The sequence below is a fragment of the Chiroxiphia lanceolata genome, chromosome 13 (assembly GCF_009829145.1).
Source record: "Chiroxiphia lanceolata isolate bChiLan1 chromosome 13, bChiLan1.pri, whole genome shotgun sequence".
Lineage (NCBI taxonomy): Eukaryota > Metazoa > Chordata > Aves > Passeriformes > Pipridae > Chiroxiphia > Chiroxiphia lanceolata.
This window is the reverse complement of record NC_045649.1, coordinates 7,119,014-7,138,215: the sequence shown is the minus strand read 5'-3', so window position 1 is coordinate 7,138,215 and position 19,202 is coordinate 7,119,014. Positions and strand designations below refer to the sequence as shown.

The following is a 19,202-nucleotide window of genomic DNA, read 5'->3' as shown; positions in this document are numbered from 1 at the left end:
GCCAAACCGGTGCCAAACTGGGGGGGGCAGAGCCCCAGGGGTTTTATTCAGCAGGGGGATCCACACAGTGCCACCCCCTCCACAGTGCTGTTAGGAAAAGGGAGAAAAACCAGTCACTGTTGTCCAAACCCACCCGTGTGGGTGCCACGTGTGTCCCTGCGGAGCTCCCGGGGTGCTGGATCCGGCTGAGTCGCATCCTGGAGGCTGCAGCTCCATCCCAGCGGAGCGGGGACACATCCCGCCGGGATGGTGTCCCCCCTGTCCCCACTCAGCACTGGCTGCACGGATACGGCCCCCCCGCCCTCCGCCCCTCTCGGGACAGGATGGTCCCCGTGGGTGTTGGCGGCGTGACGATGATGGAGGGCACGTGCAGGTGCTTCTCCCCCGAGGACGCCGTCGGGGGCCGGTCGCTGCCGTTCCCGCTGCTCACACACGTCTTCAAGCCTGTGGAATTTGGGGGGATAAAGCAAGGGCAGCAGGAGGTGATCAGGCGCAGCACTGCAGCATCCCCCACCTCCCCGCCCTCCTCTGTGTCAGCCCCGTACGAGACACCTGAGAATCCACAGGCACCCCCCACCTCACACCTCCTTCCCACTCGGATTTTGGGGTGTTTCACAGAGGTGGATCCCCCCCGGCCGCCTGCCCACCCCCCTCCAGGGAGCAGATCACTTTAATCTGCTTTTTTAATCAGCAGAAAAGCCCCGCGCGGCACAGGCGGCATCCGGGGAGGTTTCAGCTCTTCCCAAGCAGGAAAATGCCCGGAGGGGACAGACACTGATATTTTTAATCTCTTTTTAATTAAGGATAAAGCCCTGCCTTACGTAAGGGAGCTGGAAAAGCAGGAGGGTCTTTTCTTTTATTGTAGACTCCAAGCTCGTCGGAGGGGTCTGGAGGCACAGGGGGATATTTTGGAGCTCTGTCCTGGGCTTGAGGCAGGGCGGGGATTCCCTGGCTGCCTGCTTCCCCTCTTCAGTCACCCCGTGTTGGGCTGAGGGGGGGCTTGTGGGACCCCCAAATTCTCTAGAGTACACACCCCTCCTCCAGCATCCCTGATGCGGGGAGGGGGCAGTGCTCATTTTTGGGTGATGCATCCAACTCTGTGCCCGTCTCAACCAGCATCTCACAGAATTTAGGCTTGAGAGAAGCCAGGGAAGAGGCTGCCCTGCATCTTAGAGAGGGATGCTCATTAACTCCCATCCCTAAGAACCTCAAGGATGATTAATACGGGCCACTGGGATGCAGAGCTAATGGGAGATGCAATATCCAGCCTTCGCCCTGCCAGGCCAGGAGCATTAAAAGCTCCCACTTTCACCCTGTGCAGACATCCATGACGCCATTCCCAGCCTAAATCCATTAAGAAAATTAAAGCTGGGGGGAAAAATCATGGGTTGGAGTATCCCTGGGGAGAGTGGAGCAGTGAAGGACGCTCAGGGCGGTCTGGAGGTCAGGAGCTGGGACCCCAGGCCTGTGGCCTGACCCCAGGTATCCCATCCATGCATCCCTGAGCAGCCCATCCATGCTTTTGAAGGCCCTTTCCCACCTCAAAAGAAAACCCACCTATTTACCGAGCGATGCTGTTAACCCATGGATTCTCCAGAGCAGAGGATGCAGGACAAGCACAGGACTGGACTTTTATATTTTGATGGGGCTGGGAAAATCATCTCCAGGGTGGTGCAAGTGCAACAGGTCACCCGCGGGACTTCATAAATACCACCAAGATCCCAAACCCCACCAATCCCACCCACACCTAAAGCTCCTCCACATACAACCATCCCCCAGATGCCTTCACAGACCAGGAGACACCCCAACATTCCCCCCCCAGACTTACCTTTCAGGCAGGATAACTTGAGCCCCATGTTTTCATCCTCTCAGTGGGATCCAGCTCTCCAGCTCCGCCGCCGGTCCTTGCTGCTGGAACTGGAAAAGAGAGGAGAAGGTTGAGGGGAGAGATGCTGGGAAGGAGGAAGGAGAGGGAACTTGATTGCTGGCTAAAAGCTCACATCTATCCGTGCGTGTCTGTATCTATAGGAGCCCAGGCACAACAGGAAGTGCGGCTGCTCCGTCTCAGAAACCACGAGTGATGTCACGGCACTTCAGTGACTCAATCTCATCCTATGAGTTTAGTAAGAACTTTTTGGGAGGGTGGAGAGGGAGCCTGTTGCCAGGTAGGGGGGTGCCATCCCAGCCTCTCCTTTCCTGGGGTGCAAATATTTGGAGGTGAGAAGGTCGTGAGCAGGTGGAATCAGGTCTCGTTATTTCTTTGGTTCTTGCAGAGAAAACCCCAAGCCCATGCACAGGAAATAGAGGAATCCTCCTGGGGCTGCCTCCCTTGGGCTGAGCCAGAGCAGTTGCTGGGAAGCACTGAGGGAATGCACATCATCCTGCTCCTCTTGGGCATCCCTGATGCCCCAAGAGCTTTTGAGTGGATGATTCCCATTGCGAGACATCACGTTTTTTAAGATGCTGAAAGTTATTCTAGGAAAAAAATGCCTTTACTGGGAAATCTGCATCCCTCCTGCCCACAGCTGCTGGGAAAAGCTTGTTGGGATGAGGGTCAGTGACTCATTTTTGGCTCTTCCAAACTCTGGGCCCTGCAGAGAGCCAAACAAACCCTCTGCTCCCTCTGCCTGACCTCCAGCTTGGCTTTAGTTTGCCTTTCCAAGCAGCCCTGAGGGGGGTCGGCAGCAGCCAACAAGGGGAAGTGGAAACTTGCTATTGCTGATTTTAATTCTGCATTTTCATGAGCTGAGACAGGGTGCAGGGAATGGAGTGCTCCCCATGCCTCCTACTTTGCAGCTATCCTGGAGGCTTCCCAAATATCAAGAAACCTGTTTTGAGTCAAGTCCTGTGGTTTCGGGCACGTACTGGTTGCTCACACCACTCGAGGCCAGAGGAGAGTCACGCTGGGGACACCCAGACTCCCAGCATGGAGTAGGATATCCTCTAGAATCTGATCCTGTGAGATCAGATCCCAGTGGCCAAACCTTCACAGGACACAGCAGCCCCCTCCCCACCACTGTTGGCTCTTATCCCTGTGGCCAAGCTCCAACACCACTTGTGGTTTGGGTAGAGAAATTCCCCCTGCCAGCATTCCAGCAGGATTTCTGGTGGTTGCTGCTGAGGCTTCAACTTCACTCCCGTGTGCCAGCACCAGGCCAAGGAATATTTACATCCCGGCGAGTTCACGCTCCAAAAACCCCCAGACACTCATCACAGGTGTCACTGGAATGGGGGATGAAGTGCCCAGGAGGAGGGGGATGCTCAGGCTGCCTGTGGGGCCAGGGAGGACCGGGAAGGGGGAATGGGACCGAAGGCGCTGTGGTGCTCCGAGGGGATGGAACTTACCCGGTCCTGGGAGCCAGAGGCACAACACCCACCGTTGCATCCCACCTCCCCAGGCTGCTCTCGGATGCAGGAGGCTGGGAGGGGATTCCCCTCAGGACCAGCCGTGCCCTGGGAGCGCAGGAAGAGGTTGTAGCGAGAGCCGGCTTCGGGGTTTTGCAAGGTTGGTTTCTAACCTGGTTAATCAGGTTAGTGGAGTCCCGGCTCCTCCCATCCATCCCCCACTCCAGCCCCATCCAAGCCCAGCAAAGCCCTTGGGTGATGAGGAAATGCTGCTTTACTCTCACCCCGCTGCACAATCCAGTCCGGAGCCGACAGAGAGAGGAAGGAGTGCCCTCGCCTGCAGCCAAAGCCCCCGGGCACTGAGCATCCCAACAAGCAGCCAGAGGGGCCACCGAGTGCCTGGAAGGGCAAGTGCCAATTTGGTATGAGAGTCCACACCCAGCTCTGGCAGGACCCATCGCTATCCCTGAAGTCCTGATGTCTAGAGACATCAGCCTCTGGGAGCATCTTCTCCTTCCCCAGCTTCCATAAAGGATCTTTTCCCCTTCCCATCTGACCTGTCACTCCAAGAACCAGCCTAGAAGTGGGAACAGCACCAGGCAGTGGGTTTCTCACCATGCCCAGGATGAGAGCTCCGAATCGGGTACCACCCCGCTGGGAGGACGCCTGGGAGAAGGCTCTGCCTCTGGAGCAGCCTCCTTCGCCTGCATTAGCAACAGCCTGAGGCTTTTCCATGTTCACCTCCTCTGCAATTAAGAGGAGAGGCCCCGCGCCGACTCCTTTTCAGACAGAGCTGAAAAGCAGCGGTTCAAATGCGGGGCGCCGGCGAGCAGGGAACGCCGGCCGCACATTAAACACCCCGCGGCAGCAGGGGCAGGGAAGGGAGGGAAAGCTTTGAACTTCACCCAGGGATCGGAGAGAACTCATCCCAGGAGCTTGGGAGGTCTCTGGCGAGATCAGAGCCCTACCACGAGACCAAGCCTGGCTGGGATGGGCATTAAGAGGAGTAGGGAGGGGAAACGGGTGGTTCTTCTCCACTTTCTGCTGGTTTGGTCCTGCCATGTCTGATGAAAATCAGAACTATGGAAAGGGCTGATTTCCTCCCCGACCTGACTCCTCCGATTCGTCAAGTAACTGAGTTATTGCAAAGCTCCAAGCTCAGGAGAGGGGAGGGTGGAACGGAGGAAAGGCTGCAGCCCCAGGTATAGGCACAGTCCTGGGCGCAGAGGTCAGGGCAGGGGTGTTTGCAACCCAGAGCTCTGGTTTTGCCCAAGAAAACAAACAAACAACTGGTTCATGTGGGGGTTTTTTTGCCTGTTCAGCTACAAAGTCGAAGTTCTGAGCCAGAGCCTGGTAAACCTGACCCAGAGACCCCTCACTGGCAGCACAAATCCAGTCTAAGCAGCAGAAATCCCTCCTCCGCATTTAGCTATTTTGATTCCTCTCTCCAAAACTACCTGTTTGCTGCTGCTGGGTGAGAACTAACAGCCCCAAACCCACGAGGGCTGGAATTAGCCTGGCCTGGGGCAGCAGTTGTTGCTCAAAAGCTGGCAGAAAGTGATGGTTTGCTGCAGCAGGGAAGGGAAACATAAACACCAGCCTGCTAAAATACCTGTGGTTTGCTCTGCGGGTGCAGCACTGCTCCAGCTGCTGTGGTGTCACCTGATAGGCACAAACACAGCTCAAACAACCCTTACTGTCCTCCCTAGGGCTGGGAAACAGAAGGTGGGGGTTGGCCACCTTCAGGTGGCTGGGAACGGACTGGAACCTCTCTGGTGTGGAGCCCTCATCACTGCTGGGTGATCAGCGCTAGGGAGATCTGAGTTCTAAGCACTGGAGCAGCCCAGTGGGCCCAACACCCCTTTCTAGGGTCACTGTGAGACCCCCACACAGCCTTGCCTCCAATCCATATCCCTCCCAGGAGTTCCTGATTGCTGTCACAGGGCCGGGGCTGAGCTGTAACTTGCTGAGCATCATGTCAGGGCAACTGGCCAAACCCCACCAAGAGCCAGCCAGGCAGGGAGAGGAAGAGCATGGGCTCAAACAGCTCCCTTGGTGGGTGGGTATTGGAGCCACCTTCACTCTCTGGGGGAACACTTGAACCTTCAGCCCAGGCAACCAGCTGAGCTGTCCTCTGATGTGGTCAGTCACTGGTTTCCAGTCCTGGCCATGGCCCTTTGGCAGTTGAGCTGCTCCTCTCCCCGGGCTCCCCAACCCACCAACTCCATCCTGCCCTGATGCAGGAGAGGATGGAGGGGGCTGAGGCACTGATGAGGGGGTAGATGGAGGGCAGCCTCTGAACTTCCCTTCAGGTGAAGGGCAGGGTGAGCTGATGGCTTCCCAGGCGCCAGGGGAACCGCAGGGAAGGGGATGTGTTTTGCAAACGCCAGCCACAAGAAAAGCTTTGGCTGGAGAACCCGGAGCAGCTCTGCCTGCTCCCTTCAAGGAGCTGCTCCTGCAAACACCAGCTGGGCTCATTTTAGCAGGGAGGGAGGGGGACGAAGGAGCTTTCTGGGTCACGGAGTCCCAGGGTCTGCTAACGCAGGTGACACGTCACCCTGGCTCTGTGCTAACGGAGCTACGACACCACCTGGCCCCCCTTCTGCCCCCTTCCCTTCTGGCCCAAGCAGGGGAAAGGGCAGGTCCCAGCCTGGCTCAGGTATTGCCCCAGAAAGGAGCTGAAGGGCACTACATGGGACTTGCTGGAGCTGGAAGAGGCAACAAGGCAGCAAGTGCTGGGAGGGGAAAAGGAACTCCCTCCTGGAGCCCCGCAGAGATCCAGGGCTGGCGAGTGGTAGCCGGAGGGGATGCAAGGCGTGGGAAGGGAGGAGGATGTCACTAGGAAGCAGCTGAGGATGCAGACTCCGGGGAAACTGGAGCAGCTCCAGCATTCCCCAAGCACAGCCTCTTGGCAGGACCAGCAGACCGAGCAGGAACCGAGCAGGCAGAAAACACCCCTGAAGAAAATCCACCGGGATGTGGCACGAGCGAGGCAGGAGCTGCTGCGATGGGGGGTTGGAAGCAAAGGGGAAAATCAGCACGTACCTGATGCACAAAACCAGAGCGCCGGGCTCTCCTGCATCCAGGACAAACCACCTCCCTGCCAGCATGGATTCAGCAGGGAGGCCACGGCCGGGAATTGGCTTAAGGACCTGGCCACGGCTGCCGCGCTCCCCGGCTCGCCGAGCTCCAGGTTAATCTCAGCCCAGCTTTCCCTTTTATCCCCTGCTACAACCTCAATACATTTTTTTTCAATTAGGTCCATCTTTTAAGCTCCAGGGCGCATTTCTAGGAAGGGCTGTGCCATTTTCCTGGGCCTTGGTGGGCTGGTGCTGCGCAGAGCGGGACATGCCTGGCACGGCTCCTGCCCGCATCCAGCCAAAGTGCTGCCACACTGCAGCCGGAGTGGCGCTGCCTGGAACCACTCACGGAGTCACCCACTGCCCCCAGCCCACCTACCAGGTAATTTTAAGAGCAGAATTCCCTGATTCCCTCATCACAGCTCCGGCAGACCGCGGAGTGCCAAGCTGGCCACGCTGTCCCCACGGGACCCCTGCCAGCCCTCTGCCTCCATCCTCTCCGAATCCGCCTCCGCCACCTTTCGCAGGGCGATGGCTGGAAACCAGAGGAAGGGATGCAGCTGGGGTGTACTTTCGGATGAGAAGGCTGGGTGAAAAATGTGGTCTAAAAGCGACAGTGGAAAAAAAAGATAAATCGATAAAGTCCTCAGAGGATACTTGGGCACAGAGAAATCGCTGCCGGCGGCGGGAGGGCTGGTTCGGGGCGGTGGGGAGAGTAAAGAGGGGTTTGTGGTGCAGGAATGTGAGGTGTTGAGGTGTTTAACTCCAGATGGGAGAAGCAGAGCCCGAGCAGGATGTGAGGGAAGCTGCCTGCCCAGCCTGGACCAGCCCAATATGGACCAGCTCGCTCCCAGCTCCGCTCCAGGAGCTGAATTAAGCCCAAACGAGAAGCACAGCTCGCAAATTGAGCACATTTCCCCTCGAGGCCATTTTCCAAGCTGCACTCAACCACAAGCCCACCCCACTAAGAGCCTCCTCCATTAGCATCCTGCGCTCTCCGAGCAGCGCCCTCCACTCGGCATCTCCAGACACTTTCCCGGTCGCGGAGTGCAGCGATTAGGCCTCGAGCCAGGGAGCAGAGAGACCCGGGATTGCTTCCTGCATCCGTCACTGTCACCTCTCCTCGCAGCTCTGCCGCTTGCCTAAGGAATTCTTGGGGGTGGGCTCTGCACATCTGTCTGCTCCCGGCACCAGCTGTGCCAGACGAAGGGGTTCTGGCTCCTCCCAGCTTCTCCCTGCACCCAGGTCAGCTCTAATGAGCTGAGGTAGGTTATGTGGGAGGTCTTCGCTTGCTTTCACGCTGGCACAGGGAGGGAATATCCCATGAGCAGCTCTGCCGACAGATGGGAAGGGGGGAAATGCCAGTGGCAGGCTGCTTTACTTGCTGGATGGAGAAAAAAACCTCCCAGAATTCTCATAAACACACAGAGTGATGAACTCAGAGGGCAAATGGCACCAGGAACAAATACCTCACTTGTGAGCACCCCAAAACCAACTGATCCAACACCCCATGGCTCTTGTCACCCATCTGCTTGGGGGGCTGTTTGCCACTGTTTTGAAATACCGAGGTTGAGAGTGGGGAAAAAAGAATCCCACAGGCTGAGACAGCTGGGGGTGTTCAGCCTGGAGAAGAGAAGGATGCAGGGAGACCTTAAACCCCTTCCAATGCCTAAAGAGGCTCCAAGAGAGCTGGAGAGGGACTTTGGACAAGGACCTGGAGGGACAGGACAAGGGGGAATGGCTTCCCACTGCCAGAGGGCAGGGTTAGGTGGGATATTAGGGACAAATTGTTCCCTGTGAGGGTGGTGAGGCCCTGGCACAGGTTGCCCAGAGAGGCTGTGGCTGCCCCATCCGAGAGTGTTCAAGGACAGGTTGGACGGGGCTTGGAGCAAACTGGGATAGTGGAAGGTGTCCCTGCCCATGGCAGGGAGTGGAATGAGATGAGATTTAAGGTCCCTTCCAACCCAAACCGTTCTAATTCTCTGATTTTCAAGACCTTCAGGTCTTGGAAAGGTCAGACCAAAGTCTTCAGGTCTCACTGTATGGATGAGGTAAAGAGATGGGAGTTAAACATCTGGGCAGGTAAATGCCAAGTTTCCAAATTTTTGTGAATAAGGGGGAAAAAAATAATCCTGCATGTCATCAATTGCTAACAAACCAAAACAGAGTAGGACACCCATTTCCAGTACTGTCTTTCTAGCTATCACAAGGCCTCCAGCAACAGAGATGCCTTTCCCAAGATTTCTTCCCCCTAAAGTTTTAAAAAGGAGTTACCTTAAATTCCTGCGATGAATCCAGCTGATCAGCCGGCCAGGGAACCAGCATTTGCTCCTGGTGAATCAGCAGCAAAGGGGAACACTGCCTTCCCTGACACCTGCAGCTTCCTCATTCTTTCACAAGAGCCACGGTGGCTGCCTGGATTTATAGAATTGCTGCCTTTTGTCCAGCCTTCAATGCAAATAGGCCAGGTGAGATCACACCTGCAGGGCAGCCCTTGTCCTCTGCTCAAAGTCAGCCCGGGCTCTGCTGGTGGCAAAACATTCGGAGATCCTCATTTGAGAGCAAACAGAAGATAAAAAAAGGGGAAGGCAAAGCAATAAAAGCTGTTCCCCTTCCAGCAGTGTGTCCCAATGGTTAGTCACAGGGAATGAGGAGACACAGTTTGCCTTGTCTTAGGGGGATGAGAGGGGAGGAGGGGAAGATTAGCCTGAATTAGCATATGTATGATCAAAGCTTCATTATGATATCCTGTTACAAAGAACATGAAATACATTTCCAGTGGCTCTGCAGACACACCAGCTCCTTACTGACAACCCCACACAAGGAATCTTGCTAAGATAACATCTGCCTCTTGGATTTCATGAGGTGTTTGTACAAAGTACAACAGCAGCCCTCTTCCTGCAGCCTGGGCGGTTTGCAGAGCCTGCTCCCAGGATATCTTTTCCTATAGATGTGTAGTGAAACAGCCACTGGAACATGTTGATTGCGTTGTTTGTGAGCTAAATAGATGTTTTTATTCAACAAGTGAAAACAGTTTCCTCTCCTGCAAGCCTGACTCACGCGTAGGAAAGGTTATTGACTACATGCCAATCTCTTTTGTAATCACACCTGTCTAGTGCAAAGCAGGGAGATAAACCAAACCTTCCTCTCCTCCCTGAACCTCCAGTCTCACCTCTTGCCTCAGTGGAATCTGACCTGGAGGGAACTCCACAGCAGGACCTGACTGGAGGCATCCTGTTCTATTCCCTGCTGCAAACAGCATTTTAGCCTTACCCCAGGACCAAGGGTAAAACTTATGCTTATTGAACCTGAAGCAGAGGCAGATCAAAGAGGCTTTGGCAATCCCATTCTCAGTGTTTTAAAATAAGATCAGGTTGGATGGGGCTTGGAGCAACACGGTCTAGTGAAAGGTGCCCCTGCCCATGATTTTTAAGGTCCCTTCCAACTCAAACCATCCTGTGATAACACTAAGGAAAAAGCAGGAGCTTGGAGAGAAGTGGATCATTTGGTGACATTTGGATCTTTCTTGTAAACACATTTTTGGGTAGGAATAGAAGGAAATCCAGAGGATTGAGGCTATGCTTAACCACAGTTGGGCAAACAACCATGAGGAGTGAGGCAACAAGGCTTACAAAGAGCTGTTCTAGTCTGATACAAAGCCTCATTGTCCAGTAAACTTCTTCTTGGAAATAAATATTAATGAGAAAGACAAGGCAGAAGCTGAACTACACTGTATCCAGGCTCCTTAGATTCCATTTGCTTGCCTTCATATCAGAGGGATATATTTTGGACCTATTGAAATAGGCACCGTGTGAATCAGTGGAAAATGAGATCTGCTGATAAATCCCCCCAAAATGCAAAAAATTCATAAGGTATTTCACTCTTGTAGACTGAAAATGTAGATTCAAACTCATTAGTATGCTTCCAGTGCTTTTTATAAATCATTTACTTTGTGTTTAACATGTTCAAGCAATAACTGGTTGTCAAGCCCACGGAGAGCAGGAATCACCGTATTATTTGGGAATACTCCTTTAAAATACTCTCTGTAGCTGTGTCATGCTAAAGCACTGCAAAACAGGTGACACATGAGCATGGAACATCCTCAGCAGTTTGCATTTTACTGTGCCAACAGAATTACAATTTCAAACCAGGCCAGAAGAAACCGTTCACCTTACATTTTATGTCTTTGCCCTTAAAAATCTCTCATCTGAGGACAGCATCGATTTTTTTTTTTTAAAGGTATTTCCATAAATCATTAAAAAGTAACCTCTCTAAAGATTAGAAAAGCTTAGTCAAAACTTTGTCACATGGACAGTGGGGCCAAGCAGAAGCAGTCCTGGTTTCGAAGGAACAGCAACATTCACTACAAGTGGGATGGTGTCCACGAGGACAGCTGGAACTGACAGCTGGCATCTCTTCCAAGGAATCTCACAAAAAAGATTCAGTGGCTTACAGACACATCACTGTGCCATGTGACGTGCCCCTCCCCTTTAATCAGTCAGCTTTCCACACAAGGTACTGAATATTATTCTATTTACATTCAAAAATAGCATTTTTCTCTCTTCAGTACATAGTGGGAATGCCCGTGGATTAGTCAGTAGGAGCCCCTCTAACACAGGTGCAGGACAGCTTTGTTGATCTCCGGGTTTGTCCAGTCGTTCCGGATGTCATCCAGGTGATTGTCAAAATCCACCAGCGTCTCGTAGGACTTGCTGTCCAGGAGAGAGGCAGCGATTCTCTGGGCTTCAGTCCAATCTTCACAAAAATCACTAGGATGTAAAACAGCCAGGGATAAATAGGAATCACAAAGGAAATCTCCACCACCTCCTCCACTCTGGAAATTAAGCCACGCACTGCAGAATGGTCACGGCCTGGCTACAGGAACCAGCTCTTCTCTCTCACTGCAGCAAGAAACACCTTTAAAATCACTGTCAGCTACATCCACAGTGTCACTCATCCACAAAATTTTGCCATCACCCAGACAACCTGTTTCCCCTCACTACCCAAATGCCACTGAACTCCAAGTTTACTCACATGTGTGGGTCCTTGCACCTCCACTTGTTCTCGTGCAGCTCGTACACGTGGATGGCAGGCTCCACACACTCCATCGTGAACTTGGTGTTGTCAACCTGGTGTGTGACACAAAAACACCCCCTCAGTCTCCTCCTCAGCATCCCAAGAGATGAAATAAAACCCAAAGTCAGTTTGTAAAAACAGGGCACCTTACACTCATCCACTGTTCTGCCTTCGCATAGCCAAATTTAAGCTGCCAACATCCTTTGCCACTGCAGCAAGGAGGCAAAGCCCCGAGTGTGACATTAAAGACAAGAATTTATGTTGCAGAAGGGGTGTTGGAAGCCATGAATGTGCTGCCTGAACACGCAGAGCAGGCCTCCAGTTCCTCTGAGGTGGCAGAGAGCTCACCGCAGTCTCTCTGCAGACTTTGAACTTCACTGGCTACAGGTCACTGCATCTCTTCCCCAGAGCATTTGGAGGGGAAGAGAAAATTAATTACTTATTAAAGGACTCAAACCCCAGCATTTCCATGGCTGGTCCAACACCATGGTCAGGATACAATAAAGAGAGGGTGAGGGGGAATGAAGTGATTTACCATGATGAGCGCCGTGTCCGTGAAGCCCTCGGCAATCCTGGAGGCCACTTTCTCTGCAACCTGGTTTGGGCTGCAACAGAAGGGAAAAGGAACTGAGTTATGTGAGCCATGACAGCCCAGCTGAAAACAGCAGGAAACGGGTTCAAAGAGATGTGAGAAGGTCACAGCGTGCTAACAAACAGGAACAAGATAGAGAGCTGATGCTGCAGCTGATAGAAGGAGGCCAAGAAATGCCCAGCTCCCCTCTGCAGTACATGGTCCAGATCTCAGCTGTGCTCAGGCAACAGGTTTGGAATGGCAAATTGTCCACTGATGACATGGAATCAATGTTTTGTGGCCTCCTAGCTTCTTCCACCAGACCAAACACTGCACCCAGCTCAGCCCTGTCAGCCATTTAAAAAAGAACACTGAGTTTTTTCCCCAGTCTGCACTTGAACTCACTCACTGTCCAGTTGTTCTACCAAAATCAGATAATCTTTTAAAAAGATCTTTTAAAACCTTCAGCATGTTTCAAAGATTACAATCTCTATGTGGTGCCAGTGGTACCAGTGACAATCTCTACGTGGTGCCAGTTACATTCAGAAATTAAACCAGAGTTTAAAAAAAAAATCAAGCCTGTGATATTTGTTCAAACCTCAAACAGAACAAACTGTATCTTCCTCTTAAAAATGTCTCCAGCAGTTATTTCCCTTGTAAAGAAAGGACTAATAATGCCTTTATCCCTGTCAGATACCTTAGAAGTCACAAGAGTTACTTAAAAAACACACTTGAGTCTGAATATACATTAACAAATAACTGGAATTAGAGAATCATGGGATGGTTTGGGTTGGAAAAGATCTTAAAGATCATTCAGTTCCACCCCCTGCCATGGGCAGTGACACCTTCCACTAGATCAGGTTGCTCCAAGCCCCGTCCAACCTGACCTCGAACACTTCCAGGGAATATGGCATGATACTTTAAACAAGCTGTTCTTATTTATTTTAAATGTAAGTATGATGTACTCTCAGTAGTCCCAATACTGGATTTGTCTAATAGATAGAGGGGAAAACACGTGATACACGGATCTGAAACTAAATTGTGGCTTCAAAGGAAGGCCCTTTACTGCTTATTGGGTAATCTGAGTCAGCCAGCAGGGAAACAAATTACTAAACCTGGGGAAAATAAGTGATAAATAAGAGATATCACTGCACCACTGACATCATCTTCCACTTCAAGAGCATCCCTTTCCACATAAAAAATGGCTTCAATAAAACTCAGAGATAATTAAGTAGTTTAGAAAGAATTAGGTCACTTCTGACTTTCCATAAGATACTCAGAGTTTATAAGATCTGTACTGCACAAGCAAACACGCTACAAATTTTGGCTATTTCCCTGACAACTGCAATTAAACTGGTTGGCAGTCGTTCAAAGCCTGGCCTTTTATAGTATCCACCGAAGAGGAGGGATTCTGGAAAGCCTGGAGTTTCTGCACCTGAACAAAGGCCACATCCCCCAGCACCAGGGAGACAATGTGGAACCAGATGACAGTTGTCAAAGTTAATCAACACGCCTGATTTATGTGGATGATTTCTGCTGGCAGAGTCCAAAGTACAACCTAAAAGAGCAAACAGAAGGAAATATTGCACCAACACACCTGGCATCTTTCACGCGTTCGTTCGCCTGGTAATATCCAGCTATCACGTAGCTGTTCTCCTTGCACCAGGAGTCAATCTGGAAAAGCAATGGGAACAATTAAACCCAGGGAAAAAACAGAAAAAAACCCTCCCCAGAATTAAGGAAATCTCGTGTGCCTGTCCTGCAAATAAAACAGCAATGAAGCATTGCTACATCTTCAAATATCTACATATTTATGCCTCTTTATGTGTGTGCTCACGCACAGTTTGGCTGATTTAACTGGAACAGAGGAACCCAATTGAGCATTTGGAGAATGATGGAAAACATTAACCAAATGGAGCAAAAGAGCAAGAAGTGATCTCAGTCAAAGCCTGGCCTAAATTCGAGTGACAGGGCTATTAAACACTGCCTGGGAAAAGATTTTGGGTCTCACCCACTGATGGTTGGGGCGATTGTCTGTCGGTGTTCACCTGACACAGAGACTTCAGAGCATGTTCACAGCATGGAAGTGTGATTTCCCTGTCATTTCAGAAAGAGCTTGTGTATTTTACTTCTAATGTAACATTTCTAGGTTAAAATGCAAGTATTTTTGGCCTTCATTAGAAAATAATGCCTGAGGTCAAAGGTAAACGTGAGGCAGAAATTTGTCCCATTTCCCATTTTGTCAACCCACTCTGTCACAAGAAAGCTTTTGAGATAAGAATGTTTTCCTTTGAGAGTTCTTCCTAATTTAACATCTGTATGTAAATGCCTAAACATATGTATTTTTTTGCACACAATTTATATGACTTTTGATTTACAGAAGTACAAAAGTTGAAGCAGTTTTGTTGTTGGTTGTTTCTTTTCAAGTGAGTTTCAACACTGCTCTTCTTCCTGTTTTAAACTGGACCTGAATTCCTCCCGCTGAGTCTGTCATGCTTTGAAAATATCTCTCTATATATATGATGTTTCTCCTCAGAATTGAGGATATCAAGTCAGCAGAATACAGAGCCCTGAAAGACAAAAGTGGAGAGAACAGCTCGAATTTTCTTTTGCAGTCCCTGGAGAGCACGGCCTCAAAAAACCCTCCACAGCTCTATTAAAATGGAGTCCAAAAATACATCTGCTGCTGACCTGTCGCATCCTGGAAGTCAAATCAATCTCATTTTCAGCAATAATTATAGTATTAGACTGCACAAACAAACAAACAAACCAGCCATGTGAATAATCCAAAGGATGACATGGATTTAAGTGATAAAAAAAAGAGGCTGTGTAGCTCTGCTAGAGCTGAGGGCCAACTGCTGTTTCAATTACAAACCCATTTCGAGGACTTAGGACTCTGGTTTTAATTGTTAGTGGCTTGAAAGCTTGGCATTAGAGCCTGAAGCCAGACACTAAAATTAATAATAATAATAATAATAAAAAAAAAAGTCCATCAATTTAAAAATTAAAAAACTTGGTTTAAAATCCATTTTTGTTCTGTTCCAAAGCTGTCTTAAAAAGTAAAGAAATGAGAGAATGATTTTAAGTTCTCAGTTCTCTAACCAGCAATTAAAAATTACTTCTGTATTAAAAAAAAAAAAAAAAAAAAAAGGAAAAAATATCTTTTTAGGAATGAAAGCTGTTTCCAGCTGCAATTTCCAAACTCTCTCTAAGCACTGTCACCACAGGTTTCCTCAGCATCAATTAGCTCCTGATATTTTTAGTCACCTCCAGCTCAGCCAAGGGCAAGTGACTGGGGACAAACGGGATCCCGCTTCCATATGGAACTTGTCACCCTGGAAAAATCCAAAGGGGCCTGTGTTCTGCTTTGCTACAGGTGCCTGGGGGTTTGGAAGAGCCCTGGGAAGAGGAAGAGGAGGAGAAAGAGGAAGAGGAGGAGGAGAAGCAGGAGGAGGAGAAGGAGGAGGACCTGCTGACACCTGAGCGCTGTTTCAGGCGGAGGGAGAGAGGGAAGTGCTCCTTGGTTTCTGGTTTGTTTTTGTTTTTTTTTTTTTTGAGATGTGGTTGCAAAACCACATCAATTAGCTGAGAAATTCAAAGACAGAGAGAAACCCCACGCAAAACTTAATTCACTTTTTCTTAATGACTCTGCTCTCGAAAGGGATCTCAAAGTGCCGAAGTGCAAATTAAACGCACGTCTCCGGAGCTACAAACCTCCAGCCCTGCTGGAATCACGGAATATACTGAGTTGGGAGGATGAAATCCAACTCCTGGCCTTGCACAGGACACCTCAAAATCCTACCATGTTCCTGAGAGTGTTGTCCAAACGTTCCTTGAGCTCTGTCAGCCTCGGGGCCGTGCCCACTGCCCTGGGGAGCCTGGTCAGTGCCCCACCACCCTCTGGGGGAAGAACCTTTCCCTGATATTCGACCTAACCCTGCCCTGACACAGCTCCATGTTTGTTTATTTGTATGGGTTTTGTTGATTCCTTGTACGTTTCAGGAGTCACCACATGGGCAAACCCATTTGGAAGTGAATCCTCTCTTTTCAGATTAAATCTGGGCATTACTGCTCCCATTTAACATTCTGGGATGACTCAGGTCAGAGACAAGGAGGTGAAACTCGTGGGGCTGGTTCTGGAAAACCCTCCCACGTATGAGCAGGCCACAGGCTTGACCAAGAATCAGCAATAATTGAACTGGAAGAGAAAGAGATCCCATTAAATCTTGTCAAATACTTTAGAAACAGAGGTGTTTTGCTACAAACAGTGAGTTTAACCACACTGATCTCACTGATTTACTCAGTAACCACACATTAGGTTGTACAGAAGATATCAAGTGCCTCCTTTCAAACCTTACCACGATAAAATCCAATTTTCATAACTGCTCTGACACTGTTTATTGACATCTTTGCTTTTGTTTAAACCCAGAAGAGGAGCAAAGGACCCTGGGCTCTTGTCAAACCTCTGTTCTGAAGCTGCCAATGATCACAGGAGGCAACAAACGTGGCTGTGAACCACACAGCAAATCCTAATTGATGTGGGAAATGCCAGGGATTCCCAATCTTTACCCTTCTGTACCAAAAACTGAGAGTAAGTAAGTAAAATGATGCCATTTCTTTGGTTCCAGAATAGTTTTGTTGCTGTGGATATGGCAAGACCTTTCAGATGTCACAAGAAACAGGATTTGTTTCCTAATAATCTGATCCTGCAGCAAGATCTACACTAGAAAAATACACTGAAGGCCAAAAGCTTAGAAAAATTCACTGCCACAAATCTTGTAGAAAGGCATTTAATCCCAATTTAATGAAAAGTCTACACATACTTTATTATATATGTTATTCTACACTTTGCTAGCAACTTCCACTTACTCATTCACGGAGGAAAAACAAGTTACTGCCACTCTAAAAGGTAAAAAATCAAGACCTGCCCACGTTTTAAGGTAATTATAAACAGGATTATTCCATTTTCCCAAGCAGTCACATGAGGAAAATCATACTCAGAAAGCAATGACACCAGCAGCACACAGTGCTGTGCCCCTCCCACACTGTTTCACTGCTGTAAATATATTTTAAATGAGATATTTTGTGTGTTTCACGGAAAAACTGAATGGTCAGGGCTCAGGCTCAGCTGCTCTGGCTGTATTTCCAAGCTTCAAAAGATGTCAACATTCCCATGGTATCATCTCAGCTGGAGAAAACTGGAATTTAGTTACAAATAACTGGAATTTAGTTACAAATACCTGAATTTATTTACAAATAAATCTTTTTTTGGATGAAAAAGAGATACAAAGTGAGGGGAACATTAAAGCCAATGAGTCTGGAGGAATCAGAAATTAGTTAAGTTTCACAGATATTAAAAAGGGATGGATTTTCTCCTGCTCATAATCATGGAATCATGGAGTGGTTTGGGTTGGAAGAGATCTTAAAGATGATTGAGTTCCACCCCCTGCCATGGGCAGGGACACATTCCACAATCCCAGCTTGCTCCAAGCCCCATCCAACCTGGCCTTGGACACTTCCAGGGATCTAGGGGCAGCCACAGCTTCTCTGGGCAACCTGTGCCAGGGCCTCACCACCCTCAGGGAAGAATTCCTTCCCAATATCCCATCTAACCCTGCCTCTTCCAGTGGGAAGCCATTCCTCCTTGTCCTGTCCCTCCAGGCCCTTGTCCAAAGTCCCTCTCCATCTCTCCTGGAGCCCCTTTAGGCACTGGAAGGAGCTCTAAGGTCTCCCTGGAGTCTCCTCTTCTCCAGCTGAACACCCCCAGTCCACCCAGCCTGGAAACAGAGCAGAGGGGCTCCAGCCCTCGGAGCATCTCCGTGGCCTCCTCTGGACTCGCTCCAGCAGCTCCACATCCCTCCGATGCTGGAGCTCCAGGCATTCCAAGCGCAAACACCCGGAGTTCGGCCATTGCCTCCCCATCGCCCCCATCCCTCCATCCCAGGACCCCTCCCCAAACCTGCCCCACCGTTGCGGGACCACCTCACCAGGGTCAGGGCCACTTCCAGCATGGGGGCGAGCGCCAGCGTCCCGTGGAAAAGCGGGATGCAATCCACGAACAGCGCGGGCTGCGGCGGGCGCGGGGCCGGCGGGCGCTCGGCCACCAGCAGCCCGTTCACGGCGCAGTGCGGGTACTTGGCGCCGTGCAGGACCATCTTGCAGTACGCCTGGGTGGTCAACTTCATCCTGCCCCGACCCTGTCCCGGCACCGGGACCCGCCCCGGGACCTGCCCCGGCCCGGCCACGCCGCTCCCTGCCCGCCTCCAAGCGCCGCCGAGTGTCGGCAAAGCGCCGCCAAGCACCGCCGGCTCTTACGACAGCGATTTTGGGGCGGATTGTGGCTGTTCCGGGGCACGGAACGGGGCTGGAGCCGCGGGGTGGGGGCTGCGGGACGCGGCTCCGAGGGCCGCGCCTGTCCCTGTGAGGGTCAGCACGGACACACCGCGGGGGCACGGCACAGCTCGGGCTGGGCAGCGGGTTGGAAAACGAGGGGAAAAGGAGCCGTGGGTGCTGGTTAGAGCGGCTGGGCACGAGCCCAGGTGTGCCCAGGTGTGCCCAGGTGTGCCCAGGTGGGCTCAGGCCGGTGGCACCCAGGCTGTTCCAGCCCCAGTGTGGGCACAAGGCCAGGGCAGGGACTGTCCCACTGTGCTGGCGCTGGTGTGTCTAGTTCTGAGCCCATCCAGGACAGACACTGATGGGCTGGAACATGTCCAGAGAAGGGAATGGAGCTGGGGAAGGGTCTGGAGCACCAGGAGCGGCTGAGGGAGCTGGGGGGGTCAGCCTGGAGTAAAGGAGTCCCAGGGGAGACCTTCTCGCTCTCTGACAGGAGAGTGGAGCCAGGTGGGGGTCGGGCTCTGCTCCCGGAGAACTAGGGACAGGAAAGAGGAAACGGCCTCAAGTTGTGCCAGGGGGGGTTCAGGGTGGACATCAGGAGGAATTTCTTCCTGGAGAGGGTGGTCAGGCATTGGGAGGGGCTGCCCAGGGATGTGGTGGAGTCCCCATCCCTGGAGGTGTCCAAGGAAGGCCTGGACGTGGCACTGAGTGCTCTGGGCTGGGTGACAAGGCGGGGATTGGTCACAGGCTGGACTCCATAATCCCAGAGCTCTTTTCCACCCTCAGCGATGCTGAGA

General features: G+C 51.2%; 1 protein-coding gene and 1 long non-coding RNA gene across 4 annotated transcripts; both read right to left on the bottom strand.

Moving 5' to 3' along the window:
- Positions 1–334: 334 nt before the first annotated feature.
- Positions 335–8,795, bottom strand: LOC116793518. 3 transcript variants are annotated; one of them, XR_004359512.1, is made up of 3 exons: positions 8,700–8,795; positions 1,829–1,917; positions 335–444 (listed from the first exon to the last, which is right to left on the bottom strand). It is a non-coding gene; the product is annotated as an uncharacterized LOC116793518 (long non-coding RNA). The 3 variants fall into 3 exon arrangements; XR_004359515.1 differs by lacking the exon at positions 8,700–8,795 and adding an exon at positions 3,346–3,428; XR_004359514.1 differs by lacking the exon at positions 8,700–8,795 and adding an exon at positions 2,001–2,070.
- Positions 8,796–10,519: 1,724 nt separating this feature from the next.
- Positions 10,520–18,359, bottom strand: EMC8 (ER membrane protein complex subunit 8). Its single transcript, XM_032700981.1, has 5 exons — positions 18,060–18,359; positions 13,670–13,746; positions 12,037–12,106; positions 11,460–11,554; positions 10,520–11,194 (listed from the first exon to the last, which is right to left on the bottom strand). The coding sequence occupies exons 1-5, from the start codon at positions 18,255–18,257 to the stop codon at positions 11,035–11,037; spliced, it is 600 nt and encodes a 199-aa protein (XP_032556872.1). The 5' UTR covers positions 18,258–18,359; the 3' UTR covers positions 10,520–11,034.
- Between the last annotated feature and the right edge of the window lie 843 nt (positions 18,360–19,202).

What these genes read in the sequence shown, in the direction of transcription:
- EMC8 (XM_032700981.1), bottom strand. Translation starts at nt 18,257, where the DNA reads ATGAAGTTGACCACCCAGGCGTACTGCAAGATGGTCCTGCACGGCGCC. An exon ending in CGGACACGGCGCTCATCATG is followed by an intron (nt 11,555 to 12,036) that starts GTAAATCACTTC and finishes GTCACACACCAG; the next exon opens with GTTGACAACACCAAGTTCAC. An exon ending in AGGTGCAAGGACCCACACAT is followed by an intron (nt 11,195 to 11,459) that starts GTGAGTAAACTT and finishes TTTACATCCTAG; the next exon opens with TGATTTTTGTGAAGATTGGA.